The following is a 17,919-nucleotide window of genomic DNA, read 5'->3' as shown; positions in this document are numbered from 1 at the left end:
AAAAAAAAAATGCTGAGATTTATAGTATGAGTGGAAACAACCTTTTAAAGAAAGATTTGTGTTACTATTTATGTGTATGTGGTACCCATGGAGGCCAGGAGAGGGTGTTAGATCCCCTGGAACTGGAGCTGTAGATGGCTGTGAGCCGCCTTGTGGGTATAAGGGATTGAACCCATGTCCTCAGGGAGAACAGCCTGTGTTGTTGGGTTTTTTTTTTGGGGGGGGGCAAAGTTTCTGTATAGACCCAACTGTCCTGGAACTCACTGTTGACTAAGATGGTCTCAAACTCAGAGAGATCCATCCACCTGCCCCTGCCCTTAAGTGCTGGGATTATAGGTGTGCTCCATCATACTTGGTTTATAGCCAGTGGTCTTAATCCCTTAGCCACCTTCGCAGCCCTGAAGATTTGACTTGAAACAAGGTCTGTGCATCTGGGCTCAGATTCAAACTCTGTCGCCAAGGATGTTCTTGCTTTCCTCACCTCCCAGATGATAGGTTCATAAGCATCCATCACCACACCAGGGTCAGGTGGGTGCTGGACCAAGCCTGGGGCTTCATGTGTGCCAGGGAAGCGCTCTACCACTGAGCTGCATATGCAGCCAAGAAACAACCAGTTTTAAGGGACTTTGCTTGCTGGTTCCTCATACAAATCGTGTATCCTAGAAGCACACAGTGTAGGCAATAAGACATTAACCTGACTGTTGCTTAGTAGTAGGTGCTGGTGTTCGAACCCTGCCCCTCCCCAACACCATTTAAAAAAAAAAAAACCATAAAGGGAAACAGGGTGATGAGTGTTAAATAATTTAATAGTCTTCAGAAGTGTGGATCTCATCAGTAGTCTCTTTTTCACATTCACAGAATTTTGGCAAATGGATCCAGCGTCTGGGGTGGATCCTATAGGAAAGGAGTCAGAACACCCACATCTTCCCACGGGCTTAAACCCAAGAACCAGACACACAGATGAACGTCAGACGTTCTCTCTGGTCTGACCTTTGCCGAATGCTTTCTCTGACAGAACAGGTGTCTGTTGGTTCCTGAGTATATCTGCCCCAGTGAGCAATGGGCCTGGTTTCCTATGTCGTGTCATGTGGCATTGAGAAGGAAACCCAAGAAAAAAGGTCACCTTCTGGAATCCTGAATAATGACACATAGCAAGCTTTCTTACTAGTTAATGAAAATAAGAGCATTCATTGTAAATTAAAACCATCAAGAAGTGTCCACAGCTAAGTTAAGAAGCCTTGGGGAAATGTGTGTCTTGCCTGGAGTCTTAACTCATGTAAGAAAGCATCACTGAGTGACACACACACACATGTACATAGACATGGGCATACACACATGTACATAGACATGGGCACGCGTGTGCGCGCACACACACACACACACACCATTGCAGTTGCAGTAACCTCTTCTTTGTGTGGTTTAGGTTCTTTCCTACTTTGGGAGGTACAAGGTGCAGGGCAGAATTGGGAAGCAGACACTGGGGACACGTGATGAACTTAGCACAGCATCAGGGACAGCAGATGTCTGAGCACCAGTGACTGCTGAGCTTGGGAGGTTGTGATGGAAAGCTGGGGCAAGAAGGAGGCAGGTGGTGGAAATGGGGCCCCAGGTGGGAGAGTGCATTGCTCCAGGGGTCTCTACAGCGAAGGGGTCAGCACTGCAGATGGCCACTACCCTGGCCATGTATGGCTCCACCAGGAAGACCTAGGTATGCAGTGATTGGCTATACAATTGATGGCAGTCACACATTCCTGGTCCTGGCTTCCAACCCCTCAAGGGTCCCCTAGAACCTCGCCAGTTTGTACCTAATGCGACCGAAAAAGTGCAACAAAGGAACATGATTTGGGTCTCTCTCCACCATGCTTGGGGCTGACTGGGATGGAGGGTTCTAGGGCATACAACCTCACTTGGACCTGGGGGTCTGCCCCTCTCTGGACCTCTGCCTGGAGTAAGTGGTATAAAATGGTCCCCAGGGCAAAGACTGTTACACTGGGATGCCAACATCACAAATAGCCCTGCCCACCTGAAGCCTGTTTCCTCTCTGACCCCCAGAGCGTAGGTTGCCTTCTGTTTGATGTGACCTTGGTCCCTGGGCTTGCTCTCATAGGAGAATTACCGTGGCCTGCAGGCCAGGTCTAGATAGAACCTTCATGGTGAGGGTTCTTGTTTCCTCAGCAAGCGTTAAGGTGTTCAGTGTGGCTATCAGGATGGGAAGCCTGGAAGCCATTAGCGTCTCAGAGCCTTCACTCAGCTGTGCACCTGGGGCGGGAAAGTCAGGTTTGCCAATTTAAAGTCCTCAAAACAAAATTCTACAGCCCTAAGTAACTCTGAAGAGGCCTGTCTAACCCAGCCCTTTGGTTTATTCATGAACTGAGACCCACAGAGCATGCCCAGTAGGTCACAGCTAGGGCTGCGGCCTCATGTTTCTCCCTAATTCTCCTTAAGGCAGATTAACTGGCGCTGTCACCGCCCGAGGAGATGGAGTTTGCATAGAATAGATAACACTAAAGTTACTGACTCAGAGCAGCAGTTCCCAGACAGCTAGGACCAACCATGGAGCCATGCAGGAAGACCATGGAATATGGGTCACACACCCGCCTTCTGTAGAGACAGGGGTGAGATGGTCACATGGAGATCTTTAGAACTGGGGGCAGGGACTTGTGGGCTTGCCATGTAGTCGAGAGAATTCGGGTGGTGGGAATTCTTTTCATGCCCACATTAGAGTAGATAATTACCAAACATGAGGATGGTAAAAGACCCCAGAAGCACGTGGGTGAGGCCTGGATCCAGGCACCTGTGGGAGGTGAGCCTCCTCATGTGCCACCCACAGCTGTGTGAAACTGGCCAAGCAGGGCCCTTTCCCTGATGCCAGTCCCTGGTCATCTTGGAGCCGTGGTCTCATACCATCCTGCCTTTTCCTTCTATGCCTGGCTAGCCCTCTACCACATCCAGATCTCTGGAAGGCCTTTGGCACTAAGAGAACACACTTCTTTTTCTTCCATTTATGTATATGCATATGTTGAAGCACTGGAAAGATCCTCTCTCAGTAGAGGAGAGGGCCTGTGCTCCATAGCTGTCACTGTCAGCAATGGCTGTGTAGCTGCTGCAGGCTTGACAGGCACACTGTCCTGTCCTCAAGCTGTAACATTGGTATCAGCGACAGCCACGTCCCCCTGAAGGGCCTTCTTCTTAATACTAGGTATCTTTCTAACACTTCTATTTTTAAAACAATCATAATGGGAGAATCAAGTATCATGTCAATATGAAGTATAAATACTGGCTTTAGATTTCATCGCTTCATTTAGAAAGCCCAAATACCAGGGAGGTCGAAGGTCAGCCTGCTTTTGAGGACATGGACCTTGAAGATGTCCCTGGGAGAAAGGCACACACCTTGAGGGAGAAGGTGGGAAGGTTAGTCAGAAGCAGCCTGTTCACACAGGGCACCTCTGCTTTCCACCATGCAGCATAAGACCAAGGTTGGCCTTTTAGGGGAAAACAGAAAATGTCAAGAGAAATGCCCTGCTGTGCATCTCTGGCTTCAGCATGTCTCCTGGGCTGGAAGCGCCATGTGCCTGGGGAACAAAGTGCTATGTGTCCAGTTGAGTTTTAGCGTTCCTCGTGGTCAGGCCCTCTCCAGGACGTCAGCCCAGGAAGGGTTAGCTACGCCTGTGCCATCACCTGCTGTATCCCCGAGGGGTCGGGGGAGCAGTGGCGGCGCCCACAGTGCATCTTCTTCATCAGCCGCCGGAGTTTGCCGGGGAAGGCTTTGTTGATGTAACGGTAGAGCAGCGGTGTCACAGAACTGCTTGAGAAGGCCAAGAACTTGGCCAGGTCCTTGGCAACCTGTAGGATGCCCAGATAATGCCCCTCTACGGTCCTCCCCCGTGACGTCAGCACCGTGTGCCCCAGGCTCAAGTAGTAAGGTGTCCAGAGGCCAAACTGAGTGCACACGGTGGCCACCAGCAGCCTGTGCACCGAGGGGTCCAGCCTGCTGGTGTCCTGGTCCAGGGGCGTGTCTTCCTTCCCGATCCTCGAGATGAGTGCCAGGGCATACAACACAGCCAGACCTGGCACCACGTAGCCGATGAGCACAAGGATAGCATCGGCTGCCTCCGTGTTCTGCATCCGGGCACACTCAGCGATTCTAGAAGACACGTGACTGCAGATGTAGAAGAGCAGGGAGGAGAAGCTGGTGAGCACCGCCCCTCCCCAGACGAAGCCACACACGTGCCGGGTGTTATACACACTGGCCATGTAGGTGCGTGGCAGGGCACGCTCGATGTAGTAGTCAAGGCTCAGCAGTGCAGTGGAGTACATGGTCACCAGGGAAGCCACGTTGAACAGGATGAGTAGTGTCACATGGGCCTCACTGCTGAGGCTCCACAGGGCCCACCTGGAGTGGGCAGGGCCCAGCAGGTACGCAGGTGCCAGTGCCGTGAGCACCAGCCCTGCCACGGCCATGTTCACGAAGTACACGTCAGGCATGGTCATGGTGTTCTTGCTGGCCAGGTTGGCCAGCACTAGAAGAGCATTATAGCCTAAGCTCACAGGGACCCCTGCCCCCAGGTAGAGCAGCGAGAGGACCCACAGCCCCAGGCGCAGGTTCCGGCACAGTGGCTCCTCAGCCCACACTGTGCTGTTGAGTGGGCCACAGCTCCACATGGCAGCTCACCCCAGCTTCGCAGCTGTTGAGAGAGAAGGGACAGAGTTAGTCACCACTCTCCTATGCCTGCATCTGCCAGCTTGTGTGTGTGTCCAGGCCAGGCTGCTAGAGCCATTCATAGCCTTGGTGAGACTCCTGGACTGTTTATGAAGGAAACCAAAATCCCAGGTGACCCACCAGAGAGGCTTTTGTGTGCCTTCTTGTGCCACTACTGCACCAGGAGCAGAGCTGCTGCTACCTTTTGGCACGGGTTAGGGGACTCTTTGGGGACAGAACCCACAGAACCTCAAACCACTTGGCAGTGCAAGGCTGCCTCCTTGCCCCCTCTTTCTTGTGTAGAGGACCTAAGTATAGCCTGTCATCTGGTAATGTGGAGACACACCTGCCTGGGTGTTGCACACCTGTAGCCCCCTGCACTGTATCCTGAGAGCGGGGCCTGAAGAGCTGCCCAGGAGGTGTGTGGAGGCAGGAGGCACAGGCACCTCCCAGGCTGACAAGGCCTGCTGACAAGGCCTGGGACTAAACATGGATGCTGGCTGCATTGTGCCCACATAATTTCCCCCAGATGGGCAGGCCCTCTGTAGTTATCTTGAAGCTTGCTAGGTTGCTGGGCACCTAGATCCAGCAATGCTGGGAGACGTGGGAGGCCTGGGTGAGCCCGGGCATTCCTTTCCTCCCCCATGGTCACTGACCCACGGGGCAGCACAGAGCCCATGTTGCAGTCTGTCCAGTCAGTCTTGATGTTAAGTGAATGCGAGTTTGGCAAGTGGGTCTATAGAGAATTCCTCTTCACCTGTTTTTCAGGGACACCCAGTTCTTTAGTGGGGAACTTTACATTCAAACTATACCTTGGCCCAACTAGACCTCCAGGCACAAAGTCAAAAGAGAAACAGCACCCCGAGCAGACACACTGGAAGCGAACATTTCTGTTTCCCAGAGTGCAGGGACAAAGTGAGGAAGCCAGGCTGATGGTGTTGGCACTGGTCCTGCTGCCTTGGGTCCCGCTGGGACTAAGGACTGCCCCCACTTGCTCTCCACAGCCGACTGCAGGAGTGTACTGGGCTATGGGTCACAGCAGTGAGTGAAGGGTCCTTCTGCCAGCACAGACGCACACTGGCAGTGAGGTCTGGGGGAAAGGGAGTCCTGCTCCACAGCCTCTTCCAGAGGCAGCCCCCGATCTGGTGCCAGTTACATCCTGTGTTTCTGTACATCAGCCTGTCCTCCTCCCTAGGTCAGGCACACAGGGGTCCGCTCAGCAGGTGATGCTGGAATGCATTCAGATGCTGGCATGGGAGGCCACTGAGTAAAGACCCTGCAGTCCTCGCCTGTTCTCCCAGCAGCTAGGGCAAGGCAAGGAGTGGGGCCCTGCCTAGTACTAAGTGGCCCTGACCTCCTTCAAGGACAAGTGCTTGCTATATCCTCCACCAGACAATCCCCTGCCTGCTTCATGGGGGGCTAGAAACTGGCCCTTGGAGGGTCAGTGTGCATCAACTCCTGAAGTGTGTCTCTCTGTGGTGTCTATCATTTCTGGTCACCTCCCCTGGGACCGCTCTTCTCTTCCCGTCTGTTCTGTGGCACCTCCCCTAGCACTTAGCACAGAAGGCCCGAGATAAAGGATATGTGACCCCTGGGTTTGGTGGCTACTGGTGGCACACGTTATTGGAGCCTTACCCATCAGACCACGGTGTCACAGTCCTCAGGGAAGGGTAGGTTGTCTTAGTCAGGGTTTCTATTCCTGCACAAACATCATGACCAAGAAGCAAGTTGGGGAGGAGAGGGTTTATACAGTTTACATTTCCATACTGCTGTTCATCACTAAAGGAAGTCAGGACTGGAACTCAAGCAGGTCAGGAATCAGGAGCTGATGCAGAGGCCATGGAGGGATGTTACTTACTGGCTTGCCTCCCCTGGCTTGCTCAGCCTGCTCTCTTATAGAACCCAAGACTACCAGCCCAGGGATGGCATCACCCATAAGGTGGTACCCTTCCCGCTTGATCCCTAAGTGAGAAAATGCCTTACAGGTGGATCTCATGGAGGCATTTCCTCAGCTGAAGCTCCTTTCTCTGTGATAACTCCAGCTGTGTCAAGTTGACACAAAACCAGCCAGCACAGCGGGTATTCTGTGGGCTATTAGTTGAGTGTTCTGTCCTCTCCTGGTCACTAGCCCCACCCCACCCCCGAAACCTCCATTGCTGCTGACCTGGCCTTGGTTGGCATTATAGACTCAGGCTTTATGGCAAGTCTATATGACAGGGACTATGCCCTCCAGACCTTGCATTGTAGATATATATATATTGAATAGATCTGTCCAAGAACTCGCTCTGTCCAAGGATCCTGCTCTGTTCCTCTCGCTCATGTCTATGTGACTCACATTGGTGGCAGGTCACCAGTTCTAGCCTCCTCATCCTCTGCCCCACTAAGCCAGTAGCAGTGAGTGACAGCCATCAGGCTCCTACCTTTATTACAAGTCCCTCCTTCCTCTGTGCTGTGGGCTCCAGAGGCCAGCAGCAGGCAGCATGCCGGGCCAGGGCCTGTGTCTCAGGAGCCCCAGCCAGCGATGCTCGTGAGCACCACACACAACTCCTGCCACACTTGTTTGCCTGAGTCAATTACTCACAAAGTTGCTGCCTCCCTTGGCAGGCACGGAGGCCCCTCCCTATCTGTGTTTACAGCTGGTTTCGGGAGGAGAGGCGGCACTTGGACAGCCTGCCCTCCAGATCAAGTGTGCTCACATCCTCTGCACTGTGCTGGGGCGGGGGTGGGTGGGTGGAGGAGTGTTCTGTATCTGCCCTGAAGAGCATCCAGCCCCTGGGCAGGGAGGGCCTGCAGGTTAGGTACAGGCAGCTCAGGTCCTGGGACCCGGAGCAGTTTAGTTCAGTCCTGAGTTCCATTTTCCCTTGAGGAAGTGAACTGAACAGACATTTGTCTGTAGAACTAAGGACAAAATAGTTGGACCTCTCTGAGACTCCGCCATAGAGATGCTGGCTGCTTTCACTGCAGGCCCAGGGACACACAAGGCTCTTTGAAGGCACAGTGGTGGCACAGAGCACAGAGCTGGCTTAGAATTGAAAACACCAGAGCTGGGGCAGGGGGTCCAAAGCCTCCCACACGTGCATTTCCAGATGTGCGTGCATGTGACCCGTCCGGGGCCACAAGAGCAGGGGAGAGCTACTACTTGGCAACAGTGCTGTGACCTGGCAGGACTGCTTGCCCTCCGTGACCCCCATGCAGCCTGGTGGGCACAGCAGCTGCCCGGACTGCTAATGGCCTGCAGTGAGAAGTGGGGCAGGAGATAGGGCTCAGGGCCCACACTGGGCGAGCAGCTGGGCTTTAGGGAAAGCGTCATGTGGAACAGCGTAGTGTCTGTCTGGGTAGAATTCCCTCCATGTTCATGTGCTGCCTGCAATGGCCTGGGTCTGAGAGCTGCGCTGTGCTGTTTATCCAGGCTGCATGTACCTCAGAGGTGCGTCTCGCCAGCTTGTGAGTGTGGAACACCTGATAAGCTTTGTCTAGCAGCTAGCGGGTAGCTGCTGTTCAAAATTTTCCTACTCATCAGAACTTGTATTTCAGATGAAAAAAATTAAAAAGGCAGAATCATACTTGCTGTCATTTATCTTGTAGAAGTGATATTCTTCAAGGCTTGCTATGATGTTGCTCCTGGAGATGCCCCTCCCAGCAGGCACAGCAGGGAGAGCCCAAGAGCAGAGCGGCTGGGTAGGCTGCACCAACCACGTCAGAGGCGTAGGTCTGACACTGTCACTAGAGCATCCGTCCCAGCTTCTCTGCCCTGGGAATGTCCCTGTGGCCACCTTAAGGTGTGGGCTGCGGCTTGGGGAGGAACAGCTGGGGATAGCCTAATGACAGCTGGGAGCAGCAAGCAAGGCCCCAGAACCATAGCAAGTCTCTGTGCTTGGCTGTAGAACTCTGGCCTTGGGGACCCTCAATCCAGTCAGTTCCACTTGGGGCACCCTCCAGTGGGTTCCCCCTGTTGAGGCTGTGGGCACCTAACAGTACTATCCCAGCGAGTCCAGTGGTCTCAGCCAACTGCTCTCCCTACCCACAGAAGGGAACTGAGGAGGCTGGCCCCCATAGCATGTGGGTGTGGCTGTACTCACAGGCTTCCCAGGTTCCTGTCTCCCTGCATCTTCCTTCCTGTTCCCCTTGCAGTTGGAGAAGATGGACTTCCTGTAGCCAGTGAACAATGATTTGGTTTCCACCCTCTGACCTGGGCTAGGCTGTCTTTCCAGTTAGCCAGGCCATCTGGTAATTTCCTTCCTGAGAAACTGGACCATAAACCAGTGGGGGAGGCTGGGGAGAAATCGTCTGGTGGTCTCCACAGAGCTATGCTTTGCGCCTGCCAGGGGATGCCAGTGATGGGGGAGGTTCTAGGGGGTGCCACTCTATGCAGCAACATGGAGATAGCAGAGGTGGGAGCCCAGCACTGAGACTGCCCCCAGCACATGTCACATTCTGCCTGAGAGACTGCAGTGTTCATTCATGACCCAACTTCTGGGGCCCTGCCAACTGCTGCCAGCCCCTTCAGCAGACCAGGGAGAAAACACTCCCTCTACTAAGTGCTGCCCACTGGCCCAGCCAAAGCTTAAGTGTGCTCTGTGTTGCTAGGAACACCCCACTTGACCCCCACCCGACCCCCACCTTTTGGCCATCCAACACACACACACACACACACACACACACACACACACACGTTCCTCCTGGTCCCACCAGACTCTACCCTTATCATGGCTTTCTTCCATTCCTCCTTCTGGCTGTTCCCATCCCTAAAGCCCTCCCCCACAATTCCTACCTACCCAGGTCTCCTTTGGTTCGCACAGCACACAGCACCAAGTCACACCTCTGAAGCCAACACAGCCCCTGACTGTCTCCTGTTCAGTGCCCTGTCACTCTTCCTGCTCGCTGCCAGTCTTCACTTGGCAGCTAGAGGCTCTTCCCAACCATAGCCCAATCTTGCTAAGTACCGCCAGCTCTGAGTGGCCCCCACACCATCAGTGGGGCTCTTCATTTCTTCTGACCTCTCTCGGAAGGCCCAGCCTCCTCTAGCTGTCCTGCTAGTTTCAGGCTCCACCAACTCGACATGTGTCTGTCTCCCTAGAGGAGACTGGCAGCCCGCACTCTCCTTCCCTACCCACAATCGTCATGGGAGGTGCTACCCACTCAGGATCTGGCCAACACCAGCCCCAAATTCAATCCCAACTTTGCTGGGACAGAGCCCTGAAGTCGTAGTAGGTCATCATGTCCCTCATCCTGGGCACCCCCTCACCCAAGCGTGGGGAACCTCAGCTAAGAGGACCAAGGAGCCAGGACCACACAGGCCTTAGGCTACCCAAGAAGACTGCAGTTAACAAACGTTAATGAATTCATTAATGACATAGTAATCTGCTTGCCCTCTTTCACACTTACTTTTGTTAATTACAATCATAAAAGGGTAAGGGGGTGGGGTAGATCAGTTGGTAAAGCGCTGGCTGTGCAAACATGAGCACCTGATCCAGCATTTGTAGAAACTGGAGGAGACTGTGTGTGTCGGTAACCGTAGCACTGGGGAGGCAGAGACAGGCAGATCCCCAGAGCTTGCCGACCAGCCCCCATCAGCCCATAGATGATTGATCGCTGAGCTCCAGCTTCGAAAATGAACAGAGAACTATGGAAGGGGATATGGAAGATGTGGGTTCTCTCTCTCTCTCTCTCTCTCTCTCTCTCTCTCTCTCTCTCACACACACACACACACACACACACACACACACACAACCTCAGGAGAAGGCTCTTCAGGTTCCAGCATGTCAAGGCAGCAGAAGACCAAGGAAAGGTCGAGGAGGCCAGTCTCACGGGAGCAGGGGGACAACTGTGGCTTTGTGTGAGAGCAGAGATAGTCCTCACTCAGCTGAACCCCTCAGCTGGTGGCTTCTCAGTCTCTCCTCCATCCCACAAAGCAACAAAGGGAGGGGCAGGGCACAGGTGTCATGAAGGACCGAGATCAAGACAAGGAGGCTCTCCTTGCATGTGACAAGTCTAGATGGCACTGAGCCTTGCCGTGGGGCCTGAGCGAGGTGTCGATAGAAGACTGGAGGGAATGACAGCGGGTACAAAGACAGTCCCTCACCCCAGCCAGGGTGGCAGCTCAGAATAGCCACCAGGGAAGAACTTGGGGCTCCGCATTCCTGTTTCCTGCCCAAGCTGCCTTTCTGACTCTGGGATGACCTCAGCCAACCTGTTCATCACCCTTCCAAGCCTGACTGAAAGGCCGGGTAATGAGCACCGCCTCCATCCTGGTGGGGTGAGGCCTAATTAGTACCTGGGGCTGAGCAGGCTGGTGGGCACATAGTGGTAGTTCTCTCTCCCTCAGACACCACCCTTGGCATTCTGAGGACTTGGCTGTGGGTCTCCTTCATGCTCAGTGCCCTCCAAGGTAGAAGGCAAGGATGCATCATTGGCCCCCTTAGCAAAAGGGAAGATTCAACCCATGCACATACCCCATCGTTCTGGGCCATCCAGGAGGACTGAAGAAAGTAAGCCTCGCCTGGCTCCCAGACCACCGAGGCCTGCGAGACAGGGTCCTCGGCAAGAACAGAACGATACTCAGATGGCTCGGCGTTCCTAAGAAGTAGCCGTCCAGGGCAGGAGTTTCCCATCTCGCGCTAGGACCTGAGGACATAACTTTGGGGTCTTGGGTTCTGTGGAGACTAGGTAGCCCAGGCCGGCCTCGGGCTGTGAGTCTCCTGCTACAGCTGCCCAGGTACTGGGATTCCAAGTGTGTCCATTATATCTGGCTCACGCTAGGACAATCTCAACGCCTCTGCCCAGAGCACTCTGTGTCACTATGCTGCCAAGCAACAGGTCCCACTCAGCACTAGGTTCAGGCAGGCCTGAGGGGAACAATACCCTGTGAGGTGACCAGCAGGTTCCCATGCTACAGGCCAGAGGACTGGGGTCTTGAGCATCAGAGAACCAACAGTGTGGGTGCTCTTTTCCTCAACCATGGCAAGGGTCAAGTTGGGAGTGGCCACTGGGCCTGAAAGATAGACTGGGATGGGGACAGGTAAGCAGCGGGCGCTGTCCCCACAGGGAACCTAGGATGTCCCAGGCACGGCTGTGCTAGTGTGCAATAGAGGGTTCTTTTGTTGTTGTTACTGTTTTTTTTTTTTTTAAACTTCTTTGGTATTTTTTTTTTTTTTATTCTATGTAAAAGTACACTGTAGCTGTCTTCAGACACTCCAGAAGAGGGTGCCAGATCTCGTTACAGATGGTTGTGAGCCACCATGTGGTTGCTGGGATTTGAACTCCAGACCTTCGGAAGAGCAGTCGGGTGCTCTTACCCACTGAGCCATCTCACCAGCTGTTGTTACTGTTTTAAACAGGGTTTTAGTCTGAAGGCCAGGCATGCCTTGAATTCATGATCCCCCTGCCTCAGCCTCCTGCAAGCTGGGATTACAGGCATAAGCCACTATGCCAAGCCCTAAATAGCATCCTTACCTACAGGTACTGATGACACCTGTGGCCCCACCATACGCTGCACGCAGGAAGGAGAGTTGAAATGTGAGCCTGGGCTCCGAGCTCTTAGAAAGCTCAACCCCCGTGCCTGTGACAGACAAGCACAGGGGCTGAGGCTTGCCTACTGGCCCTTCTGCCTGAATAGACAGATCACTGCCATCCTGCCCCTCAGTTTCCCCAGATGTAGACTAGGAAACTCCCCCAAGCATGTGTGTCCGGGGTAAGACACCAAGAGTGTTTGCTAAGCCCGGAAGCACTGGGCACAGAGCTCTAGTCTTTTCCCCTAGCTGTCATCAGAGCAGCAGAAGCTGGTCTGTGACCTTTCGCTCAGACTCTGTGTCAACTGACACATGGGAAGAGGAGAATGAGGGAGGATGGGCATGAGAGCACATGGGCCCAGGAGACTCTCTGCATGTGAGCCGTCAAGGGGAGGGGTGCAGTGAGGCCACAAGGGCAAATGTCAAGACCTTCTAGAATTCACTCTGGGAACCATGGCCATCAGGCGGCAGAGGCTCTGGCTTGGGGCGTGAGGATGATCTAGTGAGCGCCCTGGTGTTTCTCTAGTATTAAACTACAGGGGAAACAATCGGCTCCACTGCCCTGCACTCACTGCCTTCCAAGGAATGTGGAATTGGGAAGGGAAGTAGCTGTGGGGGGGGGGTCCGCTCATAACTTAAAATTCTTGCAGCCCTGTGCCACTTGGACCCCTCATGGGGCTCCCTGCTCCTGGTCACAACTGTCAAGGACAAGAGTCCATTCTCAGACTGGGCTGTCGAAGCATTTAGAGATGAGCAAGGATGAGACGCTGACTTTTTAAAATTGTATGCCATATTTAAATCAACTCTGCTAGTGGATTTCTCTAGCAAAAACACGGCCACATAGACTGGGTGGCCAGAAGTAGCCTGGAGGGAACAGCCCCCAGACAATGCTGGTAGACCCAGACCCTCCTGTTCCTACATGGCTGGAGCAGACTCACACAACACTCCGTATTTCATTTCTTGTCTGTTAATCAGGAATTCCATCCTCTGTTGTTTAGGGGCACAAGCTAGTTATCCTACCTACTACTGGGGCAGGAAGAGTTCAAGTTCAAACTCAGCCTGGGCTGCAGAGTAATAATACAAGACCAGCCTGGGCAACTTGGAAGAGACCCTGCCTCAAAGTAAACAGAGGGCGGAGGACGTGGCTTAGCAGGAGAGCATCTGCCTAGAATCCCCCACTGAGGGGCTGAGGGCGTCTCCACAGTAAGCCACTTGCCTTCCATGCTCAATGAGGTCCCGCATTCCATACCTAATACCATTAAAAAGAGAGGGAGGGCCGGGCAGTGGTGGCGCACGCCTTTAACCCCAGCACTTGGGAGGCAGAGGCAGGCAGATTTCTGAGTTCGAGGCCAGCCTGGTCTACAGAGTGAGTTCCAGGACAGCCAGGGCTACACAGAGAAACCCTGTCTCAAAAACAAACAAACAAAAAAAGAGGTGAGGAGGAAAAAAAAAAAAACACCTCTGGCTTTCATTACAAGTCCTGGCCTACCTAGGTCCTTGCTCCCTGTTGGTCTGGTAGACCTTTGGGAACACCTCTCTGCACCTCTCTGACCTCGGGCCCTCAGCTAGGCACTGGATGACACCATCTCCCATCTTATTTTGTGGAGCCTCTGCAGATGGGGAGGCTCCCATGCTCTCCCCCAGTGCCTGGCTGGAGATATGTAAATGAAAAGACAGCAGAAACTGGACATGGTGCCCCTGGTACCGGACTGCAGTCATGCCCTGACTCCTTCGACATTCGGATTAATATGCAAACAGTCACAGAGGGCCATCTGCTGCTCTAGGCCTGCTGGATTGCTATAAGGGGGCCTGCTTGCTGTGCACCAGGAGACTAAACTTTGGCTGCATGTTTTAAAATTAAGTGCTTCAAAAATGACTTCTAGATGTTTATTTCCCTTTGTAGTGATGATCAGAAGCCTTGGCAAGCAACACTCAGCCGTAGGACCTCACAGCTCGGGAAGGCAGAGGCTGTGGCAGGCTTTTTGCGCACGTAGATTGCGCAGGCTGATTCCTGTAACCGCCCCTGCCTTCCTGGCCTGTGATAAGAAAGCTGAATGACGTACATGAGTGGTTTGGATTCTCAGAGCCTCTTGCTATCCCCAGTTCACACTGCAGAGGAAGGAGTGCGGCCAGGCGGTCTGCTTCAGGTCCATTGAGCAGAGCAGCCTATCTCTGTGCAGAGGAGCAAGCTTGGGCCAGGCAGCTTGCTTAGATACAACATAAAAACAGCGCCCTGTCTCTCTCGCTGCAGGAGAGCTGGGTGGGGGATAGAGAGGCTGAGACCAAATTACTTTCTGCCTCAGAGCAGGCAGGTTGCCTAGATGGGACCCTGGGCTGCTTTGTTCCCTGGAGGAAGAGAGAACTTATTCTTCTGCTCACAGTTTACTAGTTAACTTGGATTTCTTTCCCTGACTAACACAGTTTGAGGCCTGTAGCCTCAACTACAGACACAACACCGGGAGGAGGTAGTGGGAAATAAGCAACAACTACAACAACAAAAATAGATAAATAGAGGCGTCCTCAGAACAAGGAGCAAACTCAGAACAGATAGTCTCCATTTCAGTCACCGGGTAGGCGTGCACCCCCATCTGGGCTCCTGATAACCTCAGCTTTTAAAAAAACCTGGGTGTGGCTTCACCTGCAGGGAAGTGCTCAAAGCCACAGATCTTATCGTGGCTCTGGTGGTTATTTTTACTCATCTTGTCACATTTGCTCCCATCACAACAATCCTCTGCTGGCTTTACTGTGCTACTAATTCAAATGGGGAAACTCCTGTATGAAAGGGCCCCCAGGGTGGACATTGGGGCCATGTCTCTCTGTAAACCACGTCTCTCTACTAACCGAGTCTCTCTGCAAACCGAGTCCTCTCTGCTTTTTGAAGCCTCTGTGGTGCTTGGAGTTCTGGGCCGGGGCCTTTGAGAGCTCAGAGACACATGTGACCCAGTGCTGGCCAGCCAGACTTGTAGGTTGAACTGTCCAGCTGCTGGGTCAGGACAGCTCGAGCCGCAGGGAAGCTAAGAGGCTGCAGGCAGGAGCAAGTAACTAGGGCAGGTTAAGGAAAACAGAAGCCTCACTTGTGAGCACAGATCTCACTCCCCCAGAGGCTTGGCTTCATGTCTCAGTATGTTTGGGTCATTAAAGGAGGGAATTACGCTAGGACATTGTGGGGTAAGTAAGGAGAGAATGCCTAGGGAGCTACAAGCGTCTCCTCCAGCCTGTGAGCCACACAGGCATCCCCTCCCAACTACACATCCTGACCTAAATCCCCATGTATCCTCACATTAGGTTTAGGTGGATGTGTCTCAACTTTCTTCATGATCCCATTCAAGAGTCACGGGGACACTGAGTCTATTCTGATACACTGTACCCTGGGAGCGACCAGAGGTTCTAGTTTGGAAATCTGGACCTTGTGGTTGTTCTTCAAAGACCTACATGGCAGGTTAAGGATAATGTGACCGTACCCTTGGTGTAATTATTATTAGTGTCTCCTTGCACTCACAGAGATAGTGCCTGGTCCCCTAGGGGTGGAGTGGCCTCAGGACACGTCCAGAGGCGTTTCAATAGGATTAATTTATAGTTCTTTAAAGCTAGCTTAACCCCAGGTTATCAGTGCCTCTGATACATGGAGGTGGACATAGATGTCAGGTTGCCGGATCTGGACGAGAATAGGAATGCAGCTCGCAAGAACATAATCACAGACTGGGGCGCGCTAAATTGGCAGGTGCTGTTCTGGACAGCGGGTACTAAGTTAGTCCTAGTCAGCAAGCCTGAGGATCGAAGAAGCTGTATCCCTTCACTTGGGGTTCTAGTTGTTGGTATTGCCTCCCCTGCCCGGTGAATGTCCAGGGCCGATGGCGCAAGTTCCGCTATCTCTACGCACGGGTTCCAAGTGTCCTGACGCTCTTAACCAGCAGAAGGGACGAAGATGGTAACCGTAGCGTCCTAGGAGAGCCCGTCCGCCTCCTCGGGCAGCAAACCCACCGCCCTCCGCGGGTTCAGGACCACACTCCCTGTCCCTGGCGCCCACCCAGCGCAGCCTGGCGCGGTCTCCTCCCGCCCGGGACGGAGCACTAGGGGCTCCCCGCCCCGGGCCCCACTCACCGCTCGCTGGGCGGCGGCCCGCGCACCGGCCGCGGGCGGGCAGCTGGGCTTGCAGGAGGCCGCGGAGCTCACGGCGCGCACGCCGCGGGGGCTGTGTACACACGTGACCCCGTCCCGCCCCCGGGGGCCGCTCGCGTGGTCCCGCCCCCGCCCGCCGAGCAACGCCGTCAGGCCCTGCCCTCTCTCCCGACCCACAGCTCCTGTGGCTCCGCCTTTTTCTTGGAACCGGTGCTTAGTTCCCGCAGGCTCCGCCCCCAGTCCGAACGGACAGTCCCCCTGGCCAGCCACGGCCGGCCCCCTTAATGCTGGAGGGCGGCGCACCTGCCCCCATTAAAGTTTGTAATTTCCACGACCTGTGCTTCCCGGGTCCTAGAGGCGTCTAAGTGGAGCTGTCCGGAGAAAACAGCTCCGACCCACTGTGTAGCTGCTGTCCAACATGAAAGTGGGAATGATGCCATTTAGAGTATTTGCCTAACAGGAAGCCCGGCGTTTAGTCCTCAACACCACATAAGCCAGGGGTAGTGGTGCGTGCATACATGTAGTCCCAACACTCAGGAGATAGAGCAGGGAGGATCAGAAGTTCAAGGCTGTCCCTGGCTACATAGTCACCTGAAGGGCATACTGGGATACATGAGATCTTGTCTTAAAAAACAAAGAGTAACAACAAAATACACACACACACACAGATAGCCTAACTGGGCATGATGGTGCCCATCTATACTCTCAGCACTCGAGGCAGAGCAAGGACTGCCATAAATCCAAGGCTGTTGTAGCTTACATAGCAAATTCTGGGCCAACTGGGGTTGCAAAGTAAGACTGTCAAAAGTGGGGGGGAGGGTCCTGGAGTTGTCGGCCCAATTGCAAGCAGGAGGACCTATGTTTGATCCCTCAGAACCCATGTCAGAAAGGTTGAGTGTGGTAGCATGTGCTTGTAATGCTAGGGAGGTGGCAGGCGCTGGGGCCCCTTGGCCAGCCTATCTTTCACATTTCAGGCCACCAACCACCCCAACCTCACCCCCAAAAAGCCAACCCTGTCTTATAAAAACAAGGTGGACAGCACCTGAGGAATGATGGCCAAGGTGGACCTCTGGGCTCCACAGGCACATAATCTAAAATGAAAGTAAACCATAAATAAATAACCCTCAGGATCCCTGGTGAGACTCTCTGAAGTGTCAGGGTTCCCGGGCCTTCCAGAGGGTTCCTGTGAGCTTCACTCACAACTGGGGAGTGCTGCTGGTTAACCGAGCACCCTCCTAGTGCTCTGCACCACCCGAAGCACAGCACAGATGTTCAGAGCCAGGGCCCCAGCCGTCAACTCGGCTGCGGGCGGTCCTCCCATTGAGCAGGCATGTCCCCAAGCTAGACGTCTTGGACATGGTAGGGTGTGTGAATTGCTGTCTGACCTCGTGCTCTGAGGTTGATATTTGAAAAATCCCACAGAGCTGGCCTCCCTTGTGCTGCAGGGAGGGCTGCAGGGAGGGCTCCTAAGGGTCAGGCATGGCCCCTGCTCAGGCCTCCTTCGGGCCGTGTACTGTACGCAGTGGTCACGAGTCTCAGCTCACGCAGCAGCCCAGTGCCCTGCTGAGGCCAAGCACCATGGAAACGCCCGGA

The 17,919-nt window shown here is 53.8% G+C and overlaps 2 protein-coding genes across 4 annotated transcripts in view; one reads left to right on the top strand and one right to left on the bottom strand.

The window, feature by feature from the left end:
* Window positions 1–17,919, top strand: part of Chlsn (cholesin) — a 101,775-nt gene that overhangs the window by 62,996 nt on the left and 20,860 nt on the right. The gene's annotated exons all lie outside the window — the stretch shown is intronic.
* On the bottom strand, window positions 789–16,424 carry Gpr146 (G protein-coupled receptor 146). Of its 3 annotated transcripts, none has more exons than XM_021161849.3 (2): window positions 16,309–16,424; window positions 789–4,685 (listed from the first exon to the last, which is right to left on the bottom strand). In XM_021161849.3, exon 2 carries the CDS (start codon window positions 4,660–4,662, stop codon window positions 3,661–3,663), a length of 1,002 nt encoding a protein of 333 aa, XP_021017508.1. In that variant the 5' UTR covers window positions 4,663–4,685; window positions 16,309–16,424; the 3' UTR covers window positions 789–3,660. The 3 variants fall into 3 exon arrangements, with proteins under 3 accessions (XP_021017508.1, XP_021017510.1, XP_021017509.1); XM_021161851.3 differs by lacking the exon at window positions 16,309–16,424 and adding an exon at window positions 7,120–7,377; XM_021161850.3 differs by lacking the exon at window positions 16,309–16,424 and adding an exon at window positions 6,335–6,933.

The sequence above is a fragment of the Mus caroli genome, unplaced genomic scaffold (assembly GCF_978045245.1).
Source record: "Mus caroli unplaced genomic scaffold, Mus_caroli_1 scaffold_4, whole genome shotgun sequence".
In the NCBI taxonomy this organism is placed as follows: domain Eukaryota; kingdom Metazoa; phylum Chordata; class Mammalia; order Rodentia; family Muridae; genus Mus; species Mus caroli.
Note: the sequence above shows the minus strand (reverse complement) of the source record. Positions and strands in the feature narration are given on the sequence as shown.